Source organism: Oryctolagus cuniculus, chromosome 4 (assembly GCF_964237555.1).
Source record: "Oryctolagus cuniculus chromosome 4, mOryCun1.1, whole genome shotgun sequence".
Taxonomy (NCBI): domain Eukaryota; kingdom Metazoa; phylum Chordata; class Mammalia; order Lagomorpha; family Leporidae; genus Oryctolagus; species Oryctolagus cuniculus.
In genome coordinates, this window is record NC_091435.1 from 6,602,273 (window position 1) to 6,621,817 (window position 19,545).

The following is a 19,545-nucleotide window of genomic DNA, read 5'->3' on the forward strand; positions in this document are numbered from 1 at the left end:
GGAGTTTGTCGTTTAAAGAGGAAGTAGCGGGTGATTTGCACCACTGCTCCAGCCCGGGTCCCTCACTCCAGCAACACCAGGTGAGCAGGCAGGAAGTGATCCTGTGTCTGGCCTTGGCCAGCCAAGGCTGGCTACCAGCTGGGGCCCTCAGGCTCGGCAGCTGGTGCCTGGTTAGCAGTGATGGAAGAGCAGGTGCCATTTGTCCGTGGGGCGGCCCCGTCTCCCGGAGTGGCTGCCCCCTCTCGGGGCAGGGCCTGGTATCTCCGTGAAAGGTACTTCCTTTCTGTGCCAGATGCTTTACAAATGGCCATGGCCGTTTGGGGAGTGCATGAAACGCACTTTTTCTGCCTTCCTAAGGAGGTGGACGTGAGGATGGATGTGCGTGGGGGAGGGTGGCCGGGCCGTTTTACGAGGTGTGGGTTTTGGAGTGCACAGGGCCTGCGTGCCGTATGCATTCTGATTGCATTTAGTTTTGAAAACAGTAAAACTTAAAAGATAGAATTTTCTTTGCAGAGGGAGTCCTTAGGAGGTGGAGAATTTTAGGGCATTGCAGGAAAAAGACAATTCCTGGGCTTTCAGCCAGGACAGCCAGAGAGGACCCCGTTTCTCTCGGGGTCCACACCAGGTCCTCGTGACAGCCTACAGGATGCTGCTGCCCCAGACTCGCTGGGCTCTGTCTCCCCCTCTGCACTTTCTCTCCCTCCTGTGCTGGGACAAGCCTTCCTCCGTACCTGTTCCTGGTCACCGTGCTCCACCCTCAGTCCCCAGTGCCTGCCCCTGGCTTTATTCTAGCTGATTTCCCAGGAAGTCCTGGGTCACTGCCTTGCCTCCTTCCTGTTACCTCTGGCCTCGCCTCCATGAAGACCACACTGACCACTCTGTGTTAGAAGCCCCGCCCACCCCTCCCCCTCTGCCTCCTTGCTAACCCCGCCTTCCTGCCCTTCTTTGCACTCAACATCTTGTGACCGGATCTCAGAACCTCTCAGTTCACTATATTCATCTGGCTAAATGTGGATCCTGGTTCCCTGGCTCTGGGGGTGGGGCCTGGGTTCTGCGTGCCTTAGAATGTTCCAGATGAGGGTTCAAGGACCCTACTTCAAAAACGAGGTTCTGGTTCACTCTCTAAGGGACTGATTTAAAGCAGTATCTGTTGCCTGTGCTTCCTGGAATGTCAGCTGTGTGGAGGCTGTTCTGTGGTCACTGCTGTAGACCAGGGGCACCTGGAAGTGTACCTGGGCTCGCAGAGGTGTGCAGCACCCGCTTGTGAACTTAGGAGTGAGTGAGTGCTCTCAGCCCGGGAAGCCACGTGTGATTCTGTGGATACCAGAAGCAGCTGTCCTATGTCCAAAATCCTTTGGATAAAGGTGTTTTTTTTTTTTTAATTTTTTGGCAGGCAGAGTGGACAGTGAGAGAGAGAGAGACAGAGAGAAAGGTCTTCCTTTGCTGTTGGTTCACCCTCCAGTGGCCACCGTGGCCGGCAGGCTGCGGCCGGCACACCGCGCTGATCCGATGGCAGGAGCCAGGTACTCATCCTGGTCTCCCATGGGGTGCTGGGCCCAAGTACTTGAGCCATCCTCTACTGCACTCCCGGGCCACAGCAGAGAGCTGGCCTGGAAGAGGGGCGGCCGGGACAGAATCCGGCGCTCCGACCGGGACTAGAACCCGGGGTGCCGGCGCTGCAAGGCGGGGGATTAGCCTAGTGAGCCGCAGCGCCGGCCTGGATAAAGGTGTTTTGAACCTGCCTGACTCAGCCCCATGTTCCTGAGTGATGGAGTGGCCAGCCCTTGGGATGATTTAAAAAAAAAAGGCTATATAGGAACAGAAATTCTTTTTTTAAAAAAAGATTATTTATTTATTTGAGAGGCAGAATGAGAGAGAGAGAGAGAGAGAGAGAGAGAGAGAGAGGTCTTTATCTACTGCTTCACTCCCCAGATGGCTGCAATGGCCAGAGCTTGGCCAATCTGAAGCCAGGAGCTTCTTCTGGGTCTTCCATGTGGGTGCAGGGGCCCAAGGACTTGGGCTGTCTTCTTGTGCTTTCCTAGGCCATAGCAGAGAGCTGGGTCGGAAGAGGAGCAGCCTAGATTCTAAAAGGCTCTCCATATGGGATGCTGGCACTGTAGGCAAAGGCTTAGCCAGCTATGCCACAGCACCAGCCCCAGGTACAGAAATTCTAACTTCAGGTATCAGAGGAGCAGAGCAAAGATGTGTTCTAAGCCACTCCCCAGAGTACATGCTGGTGGTGACCGTCCCCTCGGATTGTCCCCGAGCAGATGGGCAGGGATTCAGGCACCACTTCAACAATGGTGAGGGTGTGAAGCCCACATCTGGACACCACACCTGCTCTGCTCCGGAATATTCTCTTGAGTGTGTACTTCTCCTCCATGTTTATACAGAGGGGTCCTTGGGTCATGTTGGTTATTAAATACCCAGCCAGTCATCCTCCGAGTCACCTTCAGCCTTGAAATGAAGGAGCAGAGCCGGGAGACAGTGCAAGGTCCCTGGGGTGGCTCCCAGACAGTGCCTGGTCCCTAGGGAGGGACCTGGCCTGTGAGAGCCCTTGCAGGGAAGCTGACACCTGGGGAGTGGGGAGACAGAGGAGGGCGTGGAGGGGTGGGAGCTGGAACCATCCAGGATACAGGAAGAACAGGAAGTGAAGAGAGCAGGGGTGGCTGATGGGACTCACTGCACCTGCACGGGTCACCCAGGGGCCAGCTGCAGGGAGCTCACTGACACAGGGTCGGAAACAGACTTCAAGCCTTGCCTAACAAGGCATGTCGTTAGTGTGATATTTGATTACATACAGTTTCCCCTTGGTGTCCACCTGGGGTTGGTTCTTGTACCCTCCCATGGACACCAAACCCACTGGTGTTTGCCTCTTCTGTAAAATGGAAAAGTACTCTTGTATAACCTGTGTGCATCTGCCTGAACGCTCCAAGCCATCTCTCCATTCCTTGTAATGCCGTGTAGAATGTGAACTGGTAAATTGTGGCTGCACTGAATTGTTTAGGGAATAACAGGAAGGAGAAAGTTTGTACTGCTTGGTACAGATTTAATGTATTTTTATAGATTTATCTATTTATTTGAAAGCTAGAGTTACAGAGAGGCAGAAGCAGAGAGAGAGAGAGAAAGGTCTTCCATCCACAGGTTCACTCCCCAAATGTCCACAATAGCTGGAGCTGGGCCCATTTGAAGCCAGGAACCAGGAGCTTCTTCTGGGTCTCCCACGTGGGTGCAGGAGCCCACATATTCAGGCCATCTTCCACTGCTTTCCCAGGTGCAGGGAGCTGGCTTGGGAGTAGAGCAGCTGGGACTCGAACCGGTGCCCATATGGGATGCCGGCACTGCAGGCGGTGGCTTTACCCACTACACCACAGTGCCCACCTCGACCAATGTACTCTTTTAAAAATAGTTTCTTTCCTTACTTGGTTGCATCCATGGATGAGGAACCCACAGATGCAGAGGGCCAGGTGCCCAGCCTGAGACTAAAAATGAAGTGAACATTTTCAGAGTTCTTGGATAAAGTTTGGATATTATCACTGGATAAATATTGCTTGCATAATTATGTTGGAAGTGCACTGTGTTCGTATGAATGCTGAGTCAGCATCAGATTTGAGAACGGCAGGCTGGCTCCAGATGCCAGGGCCCGTGGGAACATGGGCCACAGATTAAAGGAGACTTTAAGAGGAGCCAGAGTATTCAGGGGTTCAGTCTGCTTGCCAGAGCTGAAGCCTTAAGATTGGACAGTGGCAGAAGCAGTGTGCTGACTTGCAGGTGCACGGTTCTTTACCCCTTGTACTGGTTTTTAATTTAACTTGAAGTGTGTCTGTATTCAGTGCAAGTCGGCTAGCCTGGAAGATGGTGACTGCCGATTGGGTAAGATGGCGTAGCCACATGTGACATCCCCTAGGCTCACTGTGCAAGTTGGATGGGTGAGAGATTAGCAAGCCCCACCCACTCTGAGAGGCTGTAGGCCCGTGCCTTCCCTGCACCCCTACCAGCAGGCATGTATGGGCTGCTCTGCACAGTGGTGCACAACAGCAGCCCCGAGCCCTGGCACCGTCTTCTTCCTGCTGGAGAAACTTCAGATGGACGGGCACAGCCACGACTGTGCTTCCCGCGTGGGGATGCCGAGGTCCCCAAGTATGGAAGCCATCCGAGGACCCTGTGTAGACTCCGTCAAGATGGCAAGCCATGGAGCGGCTTGAAATGAGCAGCTTCACAGGTCAGAGTGGATGTGCTGGAATGAGTGAATCTATAGATTTTGAAAGAGGAGTTGTGGCCGGCGCCGCGGCTCACTAGGCTAATCCTCCACCTTGCGGCGCCGGCACACCGGGTTCTACTCCCAGTTGGGGCACCGGATTCTGTCCCGGTTGCCCTCTTCCAGGCCAGCTCTCTGCTGTGGCCAGGGAGTGCAGTGGAGGATGGCCCAAGTGCTTGGGCCCTGCACCCCATGGGAGACCAGGATAAGTACCTGGCTCCTGCCATCGGATCAGCGCCGTGCACCAGCTGCAGCGCGCCGGCCACGGTGGCCATTGGAAGGTGAACCAACGGCAAAAGGAAGACTTTTCTCTCTGTCTCTCTCTCTCGCACTGTCCACTCTGCCTGTCAAAAAATAAAAGAGGAAAAGAAAGAGGAGTTGTGACTTCCAAAGTCGACAGATTTAGAGGGGCTCAAGCCAGACCCCAGGATAGCCCTGTAGGGTATGATATACATGTGTGTATTTCAAATTGTTGGGCAAGTTTACCATTTAGAATTCAGAGTTTGTTAGGTTTTGAGTTCAATGATCCCAGACTCATAAAATCCAGGTCTCTCCGGCAGCCAGGACGCTGGGGCTTTAACAGCGCTGCCATGATGGGGTGCACCACAGGGCTCAGAAATACATCGCCCGAGAAGAACGGGGCCAGCAGAGAGCACTCACAAAAGTTATGATACGCTGGCTACTTGATCACCTTCCTGGGCAGCACCCAGGGCAGGTTGTAATTGATGGGATGGAAAATCTGCAAAGCATGGGCTTAGTCCCCAGCCCTGGGATGGGAGGCGTCATGGCTGCACGGGTGCAAGGTGAGCTGGGCCAGGCTGGGCCCCTCGTGGTGGGTGGACCGCAGCTCCTTCCCCAGCGTAAGTCAGCGTCTAAGAGGAAGAAAAGGTCTGAGTTCCTGTGTGCTCCGTGCAGTGACTGTAAGCAATGGGGCTGGGGCTGAGAGGGAGGTGAAGGAGGTGCCCGGGCACCGTGTGCATAGCAGGGATGCCATCCATGTGTTCTCTCTGCGAGAGTCCCAGTTCCTGCAAGACTTTGCACAGCAGAGCAGTATTTCCTTGTTGTGGGTGTCTTTCACGTGCAAAACAGCCACACTGTTCCCACGAGGGAGGCAAGGCCCAGCCACACTTGAAGGCAGGACACCCAGCCTCAGGGTGCCAAGGGGTCACCTTGGCATGGGAGAAGATGTCCACAAGGACATGGGGAGTCATCTGGGGGCCTGGGGGGGGGCGTGGGGAGAGCCCACAGTTCACGTTTAACTCGCACGTGGCGAAGGGACTTGCAGGCAACGGCCAGCTTGTTGGTTTCTACCTTATTTACACACCTGCTTCGAGATGCAGCAGGGCGAGCTCTTGCAGGCTGGCCGTGCCAGGAGGAGGATGTTCCCGGGTAACTGGGAGATTTCGTGTTGTGCAGGGAGGGGCCCCCGCTGTTGGAGGAGGAGGTTGTGGGTCTCAGACCAGGACACCCCTGGGATCGGCATTGTGACACATCGGGTGAAGCCGCCACTTGGCAATGCTGGCGTTCTGTATGAGCTCCAGTTGGAGTCCCGGCTGCTCCACTTCTGATCCAGCTCTCTGCTGATGCACCTGGGAAGGTAGTGGAAGGTGGCCCCAGTGCTTGGGCCCCTGCACCTGCGTGGGAGACCTGGGTAGAGTTCCAGACCCCTGGTTCCAGCCTGGCCAGCCCTGGCCATTGCAGCCATTTGGGGAGCAAACAAGAGGATGGAAGATCTCTGTCTCTGTCTCTCTGTAACTCTGCTTTTCAAATAAATAAAATAAATCTTTAACAGAAACAAAAACCAGGGACCGTGTGCCCCCCTTGATGCACATTGAGTGTGCAGGTCACTCTTGTCTGTGGGGGACTGCATCGAGTCCTTACGGGCTGAAGGCTGCTGTAATTTGGCTGGGTTGTTGGAAGGCACGAGACAGATACCTGCTGCGAATTAGCTGCTAGAGACAGGCTTGTGGGTGGAGGCCAGGACATCTGCTGCTCCTGTCTGATGCTTGCCAAGGTCTTCCATTGTGCCAAACTTTTCTCATGAATAAAATTCTTGGGATTTTATCGAAAGCAGTGAATCCGTGCGCCAGAGGTTCATGGTGGAGACGTACTCCAGATGTGCAGCGTACTGTACTTCCAGCGTGCTGTGCTGCGAGGAGCAAGCATGAGCGCCTGTTTGTCAGGGAGCTCCTGCAGGCGAGAGGAGCGCTCCTCCATCCCTGCTGCGTGTCTGGGAGTTTGGAGGTGGTGTTCTGGGCAGCCTCCTGCTCTCTGGAAACCTGAATCCCCCAAATGACAACCTGAGCACACAGAGTTCAAAACTCAGAAGGTCGGAATGGGAGCACCTTAGCACATCTGCCATGGCTCTTCTTGTTATTCATTCATTCATTCATTCATTCATAGAGATGGAGAGGCAGAAAATGAGAGAGATCTTCCACCTGCTGGTTCAGTCCACAAATGGCTGCAACAGCCAGGGCTGGGCCAGGCTGAAGCCAGGAGCCAGGGGCTTCATCCAGGTCTCCCGCACGGGTGGCAGGAGCCCATGTACTTGGACCATCTTCCCCTGCTTCCTACCAGCTGCATTGACAGGGAGCTCGCTTGGGCGTGGAGCAGCTGGGACTTGAACTGAAGCTTATATGGGGTGCCGCTGTCGCAGGCGGCAGCTTCATCTGCCACGGCCCCAGATACGGTATGGCCGTCCATTCATTCATTCATGCAGTTGCTGGTCATGGTGAGGAGGCCAGCAGGAAGCCAGGAAGTGGACCAGCTGTGGAGGATGCAGTGCCGAGCCCAGGGATGCCTCCCTTCCTGCCCGGGCTTCTCTGTGATTGGCACCCAGCAAGCTGATGCAGAATTACAATGGAGAACTCCTAGGAGAACTGGGCCGGAGAGCAAAAGGCTCCATCCACCAGGCCGGCATGGCCAATGTGCTTTTAGCAGTGACCCATGTCAGCTAGACGTATGGTTTGCATTTTGGCACATGCAAAGAATAAGTGGGCGGTTACATACAAAAGATATTATAATTTTCCAAGTATCTGGCTTATTAGAATAACATGATCCTGCCTCGAGCCACTAGGAGATTCTGGGTCACTCGCATCGACTAATGTGGTCCTAATTTAAGTACAAGGTTAAAGTTTCTAAAACCTTTCACATACAGTGGCTCGCTTGACCCTGGCTGGGAGGTGAGCAGCTGAGACCCACGTCACCTTTATAGTGGAAGGAGCCGAGACTCAGAACGGCGAGGGCAGGGTTTACTGGGCTTGAACTTGCACCGGGCTCACTTGCGGATGTTACTGTCAGGTGGATTCCGGTGCAAGTCTGCATTCCTCACGAGCTGCCAGAAAGCTCAGACTTGGAGCAGGAAAGGGTTAAGAAACCCCGCGGTTGATATAGGGAGTCAAGGGCAGAGTCCTGCATCAGCACAGGACCTGACACCCAGGGCTCCCACCCCAATTCAGTGCTCTCTCTCTCTAACACACGCCTCCTAAGTATCCTAAATGTAGTGATAAAACATGAAAAAAAAAACTTTCATTTCAGATGACTTATTGGAAACTAGATTAAAATAAAGAAAAGCGACTGATGCCTGTTTTCTGAGTGTTACTTGATGGCAGTGATTAAAAAAAAAAAACAAAAACAAGTGTGGAACACAAGGAGAAGAGACAGATCTGAAGGGGGCCCCTGCATTCCTCACACTCAAGCCTGCAAGCAGGATGCCTGCACACATGGCTTCGCACTTGCTCTCCACCCCCCAGAAAGGAAGGAGTCTTTAGGGGGGTAAAAATGTTCCTTTGTGGGAGGAAAAAAATTAAGCAAAAACATCACAGACACAGTGTTTGTTCAAGGATTAAATGACTTTGGCCAAGCTAGGTGGACCCTGCTCATTCTCTCGATGCGTTGGGAGGCAGCCCGCGCCGCACTGAGAATGTCAGGAGGAGAGTCGTTTCCAGAATTTCTTGGTTGGGTTTCTTCACGTCCCAAGGTTCATTTAAATCTCATTTTCACTGCGGAACATAACTATTCCCTGACGTTTTTTTACAAGGCTCCAATCTTTCATGGTATTTCTAAGGTCTCCACCTCCCAAATTGGATGTTAGTCTCCTTACTTTGGAAAATCTCACTTTCCATTAAGTACTATTTTTTTTTACAAAGATTCATTTATACGTTTGAAATGTGGAGTCACACAGAGAGAGGGAGAGACAGGGGGAGAGAGAGGGATTTTTCCATCTGCCGATTCACTCCCCAAGTGGCTACAGTGGCAGGGACTGGGCCAGGCCAGGGCCAGGAGGCAGAAATAGCACCTGGTCTCCCATGTGGGTGGCAGGGACCCAAGTCCTCAGGCCCAGGAACTGGAGTTCTCTCTCCCCTGTGGGATTCTGGCTTTATGGGTGACAGCTACCCAGTGCACCACAGGCCAACCACATCCTTAGTATTGATTTTTGTAGGTCACCCACCTATCTAGAGCCCCTACTTTAAGCCTACATGGATGTGAAGTAAAACCTGTAATAACGGGCCGGCACCGCGGCTCACTAGGCTAATCCTCCACCTTGCGGCGCCGGCACACCAGGTTCTAGTCCCGGTCGGGGCGCCGGATTCTGTCTTGGTTGCTCCTCTTCCAGGCCAGCTCTCTGCTGTGGCCTGGGAGTGCAGTGGAGGATGGCCCAAGTGCTTGGACCCTGCCCCCCATGGGAGACCAGGAGAAGCATCTGGCTCCTGCCATCGGATCAGCGCGGTGCGCCAGCTGTAGCGCGCTGGCCGCGCCGGCCATTGAAGGGTGAACCAACGGCAAAAGGAAGACCGTTCTCTCTGTCTCTCTCTCTGTCCACTCTGCCTGTCAAAAAAAAAAAAAAAAAAAAAAAACCTGTAATAATGTACCCAGTAATAGCACAACTGCACATATTGCCAATGGCCATCGGCTTCCCAATCCCCTGGCGCTCTCCATCACCGGCTGCACATCACAAGAAGAAGCCGCCCTCACCCCTGGATGCAATGCAGGTTTTGGAACCAACGTACATCGTTACGGCCTGGATATGGTATCGTTCACTAGTTGTGTGGTTAATAGGAGGTCAGGTTTTCGCCCTGCTTAGAGATAAGGAAAGTGTGGACACTCCCTCGCGTGCCCTGTGCCTGTCCTTTTATTATCTCTATGTCTGTCACTGTAAGTGCACACGTGTCTGCGTGCACATGTGTCTGCCTGGGTCTCCTCTCAGCACCACGCTGGCATTGCACATCGTAAAGCCGGTGCCTGCCGATGCCGTGTGGGAGGAAGATGTTCTGTAGTGGACTTCGTTTGCCTGCACACATCTCTTCCTTTGAGGTCAATCCAAGAAATTTTTATATTTTTGCAGGATGAAAATAGCAATATGTTAAATTAGAAAAACGTGAACACAAGGCTAGATGCCGTATTTAATATCTGATGTTAATATTTCCTGCTCTGAAGAATTCAGAAGAAAAGAATATCAAGATGGGGCCAACGTGATCACCCCCCAGCTTGTAAAAGCCATCTTCCACTTAAAGTGTGCGTTAGAATTGTGTGGCACATGGGGCCGGTGCACGTTCTTGTTGGGTGAGACATCAGTGGTGTTGGAATTGCAAAACCCAAGATGTTGAGAATCAAAACTCGCGATGCAGAGTGAGCTTTCTCTCTATGCCCTGTGTATTGTGTGTGCTGTTGTTTCCTTCCTCCAAATACTGTGTGTGCGAGAAGTGCCATTCTGCAGGGCAGCAGACAGCCCAGTGGATAGCTCTCCAGAATCATGAGGTCCACAGACACCCAGTAAAGGTGACCAGAGCGGCACAGGCTCTGGCATGTTGATAAGAGGGTCTCTCCCTGCCCTGTTTTCCTGCGTTTCCCTTGTTGAGAGAAGGCAGGTGCCCACCTGCGGTGAGTGCACCCCAATACATGGCCAATTCTTTGGAGTCTGAATATAATCCGACTGACCAAAGAAAGGGGCAGGTTTGTGGATGTACATGGTTCTGCAAAGCGTGAGCGAGTTGGGGAGTGACCCGCCTAGGCTCACGGAGGAGTAGGCAGGACCCACTCCTCCACTTCATCCCAGACACTGCGATTCCGTCTCCCACCGCTTTCCTCTCCCAGACTTCCCTTTCTGAGTGGTTCCAGCTCTTACCCATGAGAGCAGCTCTGCCGTCTCCCCAGCCACGACGAGACGGGGACTGCCCTGCCTCACTTCCCTTCATCCGCCCCCTTCTTTCTAGAAACCCCCGACAGCACAGCGGACAGTCCTGGGCCGATCCCGCTCAGAGACACGAGCCCTGCTCCCGGCTCACCCTCACTCCTGTGGCTTTCCCTTCTTACGGGGCTGTTGCAAGGATTCGGGGACCAAGCTTCGGAGCATCCAAGGTGCCGTTATAGTGATGAGTGTGCCATGATTTTATCTGCCTTGAGAGAAGAAAAAATCCTGCCAACAAACAAAATCACGAACTGCAACTTAAGAGGACATTCCATGCAAAGTGAGAGGTAAAGTGGTTCAGTTTAGGATGGACCCGTTGTTTATGAAAGTGGCTAAAAAATGCCTTACTCATCATAGTGTGGGGAGTTAAGAGAGGCATCAAAGTCTGCTCGTTTATGTGCAAGAGAAAAAACACGTTTCTGTTTGAAAGAGTGACAGAGAAAGGGAGAGGCATAAAGAGAAAGAGATCATCCATCCGCTGGTTCACTCCCCAAGAGGCCACAACGGCTGGGTCTGAACCAAGCCAAAGCCAGGAGCCAGGAGCGCCATCTGGGTCTCCCACGTGGGTGACAGGGGCCGGCCCAAGCACTTGTTGTGTGACTTGCTGCCTTCCCAGGTGCATTAGCAGGGAGCTGGACCAGAAGCAGAGCAACCAAGACTTGAACCCGTGCTCTGATACAGGATGGCAGTGGTATAGGCAGTGTTGCCCAAGGCTGGCCTCTACAAGAGAAATATAAAGATTGGTTTGGTATGGGGTTGATGGGGCTGTCTGACAGATAAGGCAGGCCCCTGTCTTAGGAGGTGGACGGTGTCCACGCTGCCTCGAGAGAACCAGTGTCTTTAGGACGTTCTTTGTTTCTAAAAGCACAGCCATGACCCTGGGATGTTTGCCTGTCTTGGCTTTTCCATTCCTTTCGTAATCATCAGATAATTATGGCACCTAAGAGATGGGGAAGCGGACGAGTGCTCCGGGAGCCCCATTCCTTCTCCAGAGGTCTGGTTCCAGCTGTCTGTCTCATGTTGGAAGAATCCCCAAGGGAGCACTCTCTCGGCCCCGGCGCCCTCCCCTTGCTTCAGCTGAGAGCCGGTCACTCTGGGAGACTTCCTCAGTGTCTTTACCATGCTCAGGTTTTCAAGGAAGTAGAAAGTGTGGATTCTCTGTAGGGACCATTTCGTATTTTACGGACCTCTGGGAGCACAGACGAGAAGCAAACTTGCTCCGGGCCCCTTATTTTCTGAGTCTCCGACTTGAAATATGCGGGCCTCTGAGAACATTAATCTGTAACAGAAGATCCCTGCATCTATTGCTGGAAATGCCAGAAGGCAGACCAAGTGCATTTGGCTTTTTAATTTTTCCATTTTAGTTTTTTTTTTTTAAGCTCAGTATTTTGGATCCTTGGTCGTGTCCCAGTGTAGTTCCTTGGCTACAGAGCGGCGTTTCAGTGTTACAGGGTGAGATGTCAATTGGTTGTGAGTGTCCCACCCCCGCCTTGCTGGAAAGAACGGCAGGTCAGCCGTTATTTCATGACCGAACTCCCAAGGAGGGGTCCTCGTGTGCGATTGGTATATATTCAGCATTCAAGTGAAGTCATACACGTGCTCGTACTAACACAGCGCTGTCTTTTGTTCGGGCACGCCGTGCTCAGAATTTATGCATTTCTCCCCAGTTCATAAAAAAACGGCCTTGGGAAGCTGCCCTCACCACATCAGAATATCCCAACTTTCCTGGAGCTGCAGCAAATACGCCCCCAGAGGCTGGCACACACAGTCTAAAGTTCACGTCTTTTTATAGTCATTGCGAGGCGGGCATATTAAATTATCACGCCACATTTCTGCCTGTTTTTGAATTCTCTCTTATAAATCAACCAAAACAGTTCCCTAGCCCCGTGGCTGACTGCAGGTTCTGGAAAGAATAAACTGGGCCCGTTATCTTAGGCATCTGCTGCCACCTGGGCACGTGGGCAGGGGAGGACGGAAGCCAGGAGGCAGGCACACGGGGGCGTCGGCAAGGGGCAGGAGAGCCGCTCTGGGGCCTGGCGGTCCCTGGTCCCCAGCCTGAGCGCCAGGCTCCCTCCTGGATTTAATCCCGTCAGGCTGAGTCCTCTTTGCCTTTGAAGTCCCGGGTCCTCCAGGCAGGGAGAACCCAACCTCCGGCTTTTGCCGTCCGTGATGACACCCACACAGGGCTCCGCCCAGGGCGTCTGTGGCTCGGTTTGCTTCTGAAGAACAGGAACTGACCCTGGTGACTGCTTGTAGCAGGAGGCCTCTCACTGCCCTGAGAGGTGCCCCTCACTGCCCCCCAGCCTCTGTTCGTTGACCTCCCGCATTGTTGAGATGTCTGAGGGACAGGTATCTGGCACAGCGGGCTAAGCCGCTGCCGTCTGCAGCGCCGGCATCCCATAGGGGGTGCTGGTTTGAGTCCCAGCTGCTCCACTCCTGTTCGGCTTCCTGCCAGTGTGCCTGGGAAAACAGCGGAGGATGGTGCTGTGTCTGGGCCTCTGCACCCACGTGGATGGAATTCCAGGCTCCTGGCTTTGGCCTGGCCCAGCCCTGGACATTGCGAGCATTTGGAATTGAACCAGCAGATGGAAGATTCTCTCTCTCTCTCTCTCTCTCTCTCTCTCTCTCTCTCTCTCTCTCTTTCTCTATCACTCTTCCTTTCACATAAATAAATAAATCTTAAAAAGAAATGTGCTATGAGAGTGCTTCAAAATGTTTGTAGAAAATGGAGTTAAAAAATACACACAAAAAGTTGTGAAACCCATGTGTGGTTTTCCCAGACACACACATTCATGAGCTTTTTGAAGATGCTCTGTGCGGTGGTGAACGTGTGTGGCCGTGTGTGAATTTGTTGGTCTGTTTGCTCATTTCTTTTCCCTAGGTTGTCTGTCCCGGCATTGGCAGCCTTGGGCTACTCAGAATCGCTGCATAGCGAGTGGCTACATTGTTCTGCAGCAGTGGCTACATTGTTCTGCAGCAGTGGCTACATTGTTCTGTCTTCTCAGTATGGGCTCCTTTGCTTCCCTGTGGCCGTTTAGCTGAGACCTCTTCATTTCTAGAATCTTCCCTGCTAAGGAACACGGCAGTGGGGGGTGCCTTGCTCCTGCTGAATTTTATGGCCATCTCTCTTTTTCTCAGTGTTAACTCTGAGAAGCATGTGGAGACTTGAAGGAGGAGGTGTGCCTCCCCTATCTGAAGCATTTCTAAGGATTTCCCCCCCTAAATCGACCTCAATTAACTTTGATTTCTTTCTTTAGAAGACCATGTGCTGAAATGGTGCTTTACCAGATGTGAGAATGGGCGCCTGCCCTTCCATCTCTTCTTAGAAGATTTTGGTCCTGTCTTTTGCTTGTCTCGCTCTAATGCTACAGTTCTCTAGATATCTTACTTTATCTTGGTGATACACTAATATTTTTAAGCACTGTTTTTTTTTTCTTTTTCGATTGTTGTTGAAGCCATTCTCCTTTTAATTTGCAGTTTAAAATTTAGCCTGTCCCCATACGTAACCCGTGTTTGCCAATTGCTGATATAAATCACACTTTTCTTCGTGTTCCTAGCCATGGGTGAGCCAAAGCTAACATTACATAGTGTGTTGTTCCCCTCCAGGCCCAGGAAGGGGTGGGGGGCGGCTAGGGCTGCCGTCAGCCTTGTTTTCTGTCCTGGGTGTGTAAAACCCACTCACTCTATGCAGCTCTGTCGTGGGAAGGGAGGCACCACTTGGCAAAAATCACTCAAGGAGTGATCATTCGTGCCATGACTGTAATGCATCTAAGGTTCAGGTTTTACTCTTAACCCACGTCCGTGACCTTGCAGTCTTTACATTTGCCATGTATGACCAGAGAGAGAGCCATGCATGGAACTCAAGACCGTGGCACACAGGGGCCCTGGGTCTACACAGCCAGCTTCTGTGCACCGCTCCTGCCATCTCTGTGGGCTGATGTGTGTGGTTCCACTGCAGGTACAGGCTGCCTTTTCTTCTCCTTGCACCTGCCTCTGGCTCTCAGCCCTGCAAAGCTCTCGTCCTCTTGTAGAGTTTGCATTCCTGTTGAAGCTCCGGGCCTGGTCTCTCCCGGAGGGGCACAGCGCTGTGGCTTGAGGCTTCTGACGGGGTCAGGGGTGGAGGTCACCTGTGCTCAGACACCTGTTCGCCACTCTGGGAGCCAGGGAACACAGCTTGTTCCTTTTAATGCTTCTACTGACTCAGTGCAGTGCACCAGAGGTGGAGAAGTCCGTGCCCGTGGTCTTCGGGTACACGGGGGCTAGAGTGGGGCCGAGCGTGAGCTAGGATGGGAGAGGCATGCTTTGTACAACTGGCTGCAGTGTTTCCTGGATTCTGGTCTTCTAGGTAGGGTAGTCGTTCCCAACTCAGGAAGGCTGACGCCGAGGGCTCTCTTCCTACCGAACCCAAGAACCAGCAGGAAGAGGTCATTTCCACACATAGCCCAAACCAGAAGCTACGAGTAGGGCTCTGTAGACCTGGATGGGCAGGGGGACACGCGTCCCTCCTGCCACTGACCCCCTGGTTGATTTTGGCCAGCTCCTTCACGGTTCAGCGTGGACCTCTCTGGACCTCAGAGTTCTCACTGGCAGACAGAAGTCTGGACTAGGAGGCCACCGCAGGGCCCACCCCCGCCGTCCTCCATTAAAAAAACAATTTACGGCTCCGTCGGCGTCTGCCTTTCACTGGTTGGTGGCAGTTCTGAGGACGCTGAGGTGCTGGCACAGCTGGGCTGTCGCGTGTTTGTGTTTTCTGTGTTTGAAACCGACAGGCGATGCTGTCACTGTTGCTCTGTGTGTTTGCTGCCCAGGCCACTCACGGCTGAAGTTTCCAAATCAGTGGTTGGTGCTGCTTTGGGTAGAGAAGGTAAACGTGGCCATAGGCTAGCCACTTGTTCTACTTAAAAACCACGGAAAAACCATCCACCGGTGACCCATTTCTATTTCTTCTCATTAAAATCCTGCAGAAGAGCAAAGATATTAATAAAAAAGGAGCATGAAAGAGCTGTTCCCCGATCCAGATATTTTAAACCCTCTGGTACTTGCAGGCATCTGGATAATTCACAGCTTTTTTTTTTTTTTTTTTTTTTTTTTTTGGTTCATTTATCATCCAGATGTTCGCCATCATGGAAGCACCCCTTGAAACTGTGTTTCAGCTGATAACTTAGAGTGGAAAAATCCGCATCTTGGCCGATCGTCTCTGGTGCTCCCTTTTCCCTCACTCTTCTTCTTAGAACTCCCATCTCCCTCAGCGTCTCCTGGGGATGTGGCGACGTTGCCAGATGCTCAGGTGTTAGCCTTGACGTTTCTTTTTTTTAATCTTCATGGCCGTTCTGTACCCTGTCTGCTCGAATTATAGATTGCATTTGTCAAGTAGTGACACATGCAATTGGGTGTCTCCTAAGACCTTTGAAATTCAACTTCCTTGAGTTTGAGATTAAAGTGGGAATTATCTCCCGTGCCGCAGCGAAGCCCAGGGTGCTTGGAGAGCCGCACCAAACTTTGTGTAGGCCGGCCGGTTGCGGGCTGGTCTGCAGGGAAGCAAATGAGCCATCTTTCCCTCGGGGAGGTGGAAATGGGTGCCCACAGGACGGCCTAAGAGGCGGTCCCCGTTAGAGGTGACTTTGACACCAACGACTTGCTGAGACCCAAACCGTCCTTCGGGGTGTCCTGAACGTGTGTTTGTCTGGGCGTGCAGGAGGCCTTATCTGTCGTGAGCGAGGACCAGTCGCTGTTCGAGTGCGCCTACGGAACGCCGCACCTGGCCAAGGCCGAGATGACCGCGTCCTCCTCCAGCGACTATGGCCAGACATCCAAGATGAGCCCACGCGTCCCCCAGCAGGAGTGGCTGTCTCAGCCCCCGGCCAGGGTCACTATCAAGATGGAATGTAACCCCAGCCAGGTGAACGGCTCAAGGTAAGCGGGCCGCGGACCCCGCTTCTCCCTGCCCTCCCCTTTCCCTGTCCCTTGAAAGGGAGATGTGGATGTGGGCGGTGACCCCTTCTGCAGAGATCATACCGGTGACATGGGGGCGACGTGGAGAAAGTGTAGGCTCCCGTGGTTCCTGCTGAAGATGGAGGTCGTAAAACCAGTGGTTTCTTTGCCACGAAGTCTTTGAAGAAGTGGCATCCAGTCCCCCTTCCCAGGCGCACAGCCCTGTGGGCAGGGGCTTTGTCCCCACATATGGCAGCCTTCCTCTCTTTGGTTGTAGTGCCTGGAGAATAATGCTGCCTTGTGTCTTTATGGAGAGAGAGAGGCAGCCGGTGGCCAGCCAGTGTAGCTCGTGAGAGCACTTCTCAAAAGCTCCTGGAAACGGGGACTTAATAAGTTTATTCGATGCAAAATAAGTTTATTTTGATGCAAAAAAATTTGCAATTCATGCTTAGCTTTTCTGTGATAGGCATCTCTCATGAGTGTTTGAGCGGTGCCTCTTAGGCCTGGACTGCAAAGTATTTTTAATTTTGTTTTCCTTGAACATTTTAAGGTGGCCTCAATGTCCAAGCCTTACCTTTGGCTTTGCTGGTGTGTCTCCACCCTCATCTCTCCCTGTCGGCCCCTTCCTCGATGCCCTTTGCTCTCCCCTCTATTCTCCATGAAGCCCTGTCGTCCCAGCTCCCGTAACTTTTCTGGGTTCATCATAAACCCCAGCCAGCGCGTAGGATGTGGTATCAAATGCAGGACTGTGCCTGGCGCCCAGAAGCATTTTACTGGATGAAGCCGGGAAAAGTAAAATGACTTTCCGCTGTGATGTAATACCCCATATGTATTCAGCAGAGGCCATGTAAAATCCCAGCACAGATTTTAAGTATCGCTAAGCTGCACAGCTACCTAGGGTCCCGAGAGCAGCCTGCGCCTTCTGGTACTGCACTTCCTCCCGTCCCCAGCTGATGGAGGAGGAGACCAGGGAGCAGGCACTTCCTGGCCAACCTAGAGTTACCACTTAGGGGGACTCAGAATTTGGATTCAAACCAGGGGTGCTCGCCTCCACACCCAGTGGAACATTTTTCCACTCCACTGCAGCTGTAATAGAGAGCGCTTTTGTTGTATGTGTGCTTTAAGGCTGAGTGCGTTTAACTGTCATGTTTTAAAAGTGCTGGAAACCATTGCGTCAGCGGCTCGTGGGGCATTCATGAAGGTGCCAAGTCACGGTGCCTTCAAGGGAGGGTCCACGGCGAGTCCACGGCGAGCCCCCAGCGGGCCAGGTGGGGAGGGGCAGGAGCGCCACAGTGTTCCCTGCCTGCGAGAGAACTCAGCTCCCTTCTATGTGTCTGGCGGCTTTATTTTTTAAAGGTTTATTTGTTTATTTGAAAGTCTGAGTTACAAAGAGAGAGAAAGAGAGTTCTTCCAACTGCTGGTTCACTCCCCAGATGGTTGCAATGGCCAGACGGAAGCCAGAAGCCAGGAGCTTCTTCCAAGTCTCCCACGTGGGTGCAGGGGCCCAAACACTTGGGCCATCTTCTGCTGCTCTTCCCAGACATTAGCAGGGAGCTGGCTGGGAAGTGGAGCAGCCGGGGCATGAACTGGTGCGTTATGGGATGCCAGTGCTGCAGGCAGCAGCTTCACCTGCTGTGCCATAGCACCGGCCCCGCCGGCGGCTTTGTGAAGCAGGGAGTCCCTCTAGTGTTGGGTGTTGCCAGGATACAGGTGCTGCATGAGGAGCTCTGGACTAATAACCCGGAGCTCTGAGGGGGCCCCGGGTGCCTCTGAGAGGGCCCAGGTCGTGGGGAGCTAGTTATTTCACTGCGGCATTCTGCCGGTGAGCCGCGTCTACTTATCAGCTGTTTCTGAGGCCGCTGACGGTGTGCATTTCTGAGCCTTCAGACAAACGCAGTTGTAATCATGCTGTAAAGATTGCACCAGCGAGGCAGGCATTTGCCACAGTGGCTCAGACACTGCACTGCTTGGGCCTCCCACATCCCGTATCAGAGCGCCTGGGTGCCGGTCCCAGCTCTGCTTCCGAGCCCAGCTTCTGCTAATGAGCACCTAGGGAGGCAGTGGCGAGGGCTCAAGTAGTCCCTGGCACCCATGTGGGAGATCTGGATTGAGTTCCCGACTCAGCTTCAGCCTGGTCCAGCCCCAACTGTTGTGGGTAATTGGGAAGTGAACCAGTAGATGGGATCTCTCTCTCCCTCTCTCCCCCTCTCCCTCTCTCCCTCTCTCCCCCTCTCCCTCTCTCCCCCTCTCCCTCTCTCCCTCTCTCCCCCTCTCCCTCTCTCCCTCTCTCCCCCTCTCCCTCTCTCCCTCTCTTTCTCTCTACCTCTACCTCTATTTCATCTCTCTACCTCTATTTCTCTCTCTCTGTGCCTTTCTAAATGAATGAATTAACAAATAAACAAAGCACCTTGATTGGTTGCTGAACCTAAGCCTGGAAATCCTGAGTGGCTCCTGCTTTGGATGAAGTCCTGTGTTCCCATCCAGGCCAGCATGGTCACGTGGGAGGCCCGAGGAGCAAGGTACACTGCTGAAGTTTGTCTTAGAGGCCGACTTCTACCTGCAGGAAATACAAGGGGTCTTCAGAAAGTTCACAGAAAATTCATATCATGAAAAAAAAATCTAGCCATGAATTTTGAAAACAGTTTGTACCCGAATAAACTTATCTTTTAATTCAGTTTTTCCAAGGATGTCTGGGGTACCTGCATGTATGCAGTGAGTGAAGGGCAGGGTTGGGATGGGGGGAGGAGAGAAAGAGAGAGAGAGAGAGAGAAAGGGAGTGGAGGGGAGGGGAGGGAGAGGCGAGACATCTCAGGCAAGGGCACAGGGTTGACTGCCACTGGCAGTGGGCAGGATGAGCTGGGGCCTGGCCCCTGTATCGAGAGCCCAGCCAGGGCCAGCTCTAGGGAGGCCAGTCTACACTTAGCAGGCCTCACCAGGGAGCCCCGAGGGAGGAGGTGGGCATGGTGCTGCAGAGACCCAAGTTTCTCACTGTGGATTCCATCTGGGGAAGCCAGCCCTGCGTCCCTGGACATGGGCCATGATGCCCGTCAGCGGCTGACGTCCACTCGCTCTCTGGCCTGTGGTGGTTCCCCTGCAGCCTCAGGATGGGACAGCCAAGGGGTTTCGGCCTCTAAAGGAGACCGCAGGGCAGCTCCCTCCCAGCCCGAAG

At 53.1% G+C, this 19,545-nt stretch overlaps 1 protein-coding gene across 7 annotated transcripts in view; it reads left to right on the forward strand.

Annotated features, from left to right (window-relative positions):
• ERG (ETS transcription factor ERG) overlaps positions 1 to 19,545 on the forward strand; it is a 289,111-nt gene that overhangs the window by 211,591 nt on the left and 57,975 nt on the right. For all 7 annotated transcript variants that reach the window (XM_051833641.2, XM_070071815.1, XM_017350791.3 and 4 more), the window contains one exon: positions 16,141 to 16,358. In XM_051833641.2, coding sequence (XP_051689601.1) covers positions 16,141 to 16,358 — 218 coding nt within the window. The remainder of the gene's footprint in view (positions 1 to 16,140; positions 16,359 to 19,545) is intronic.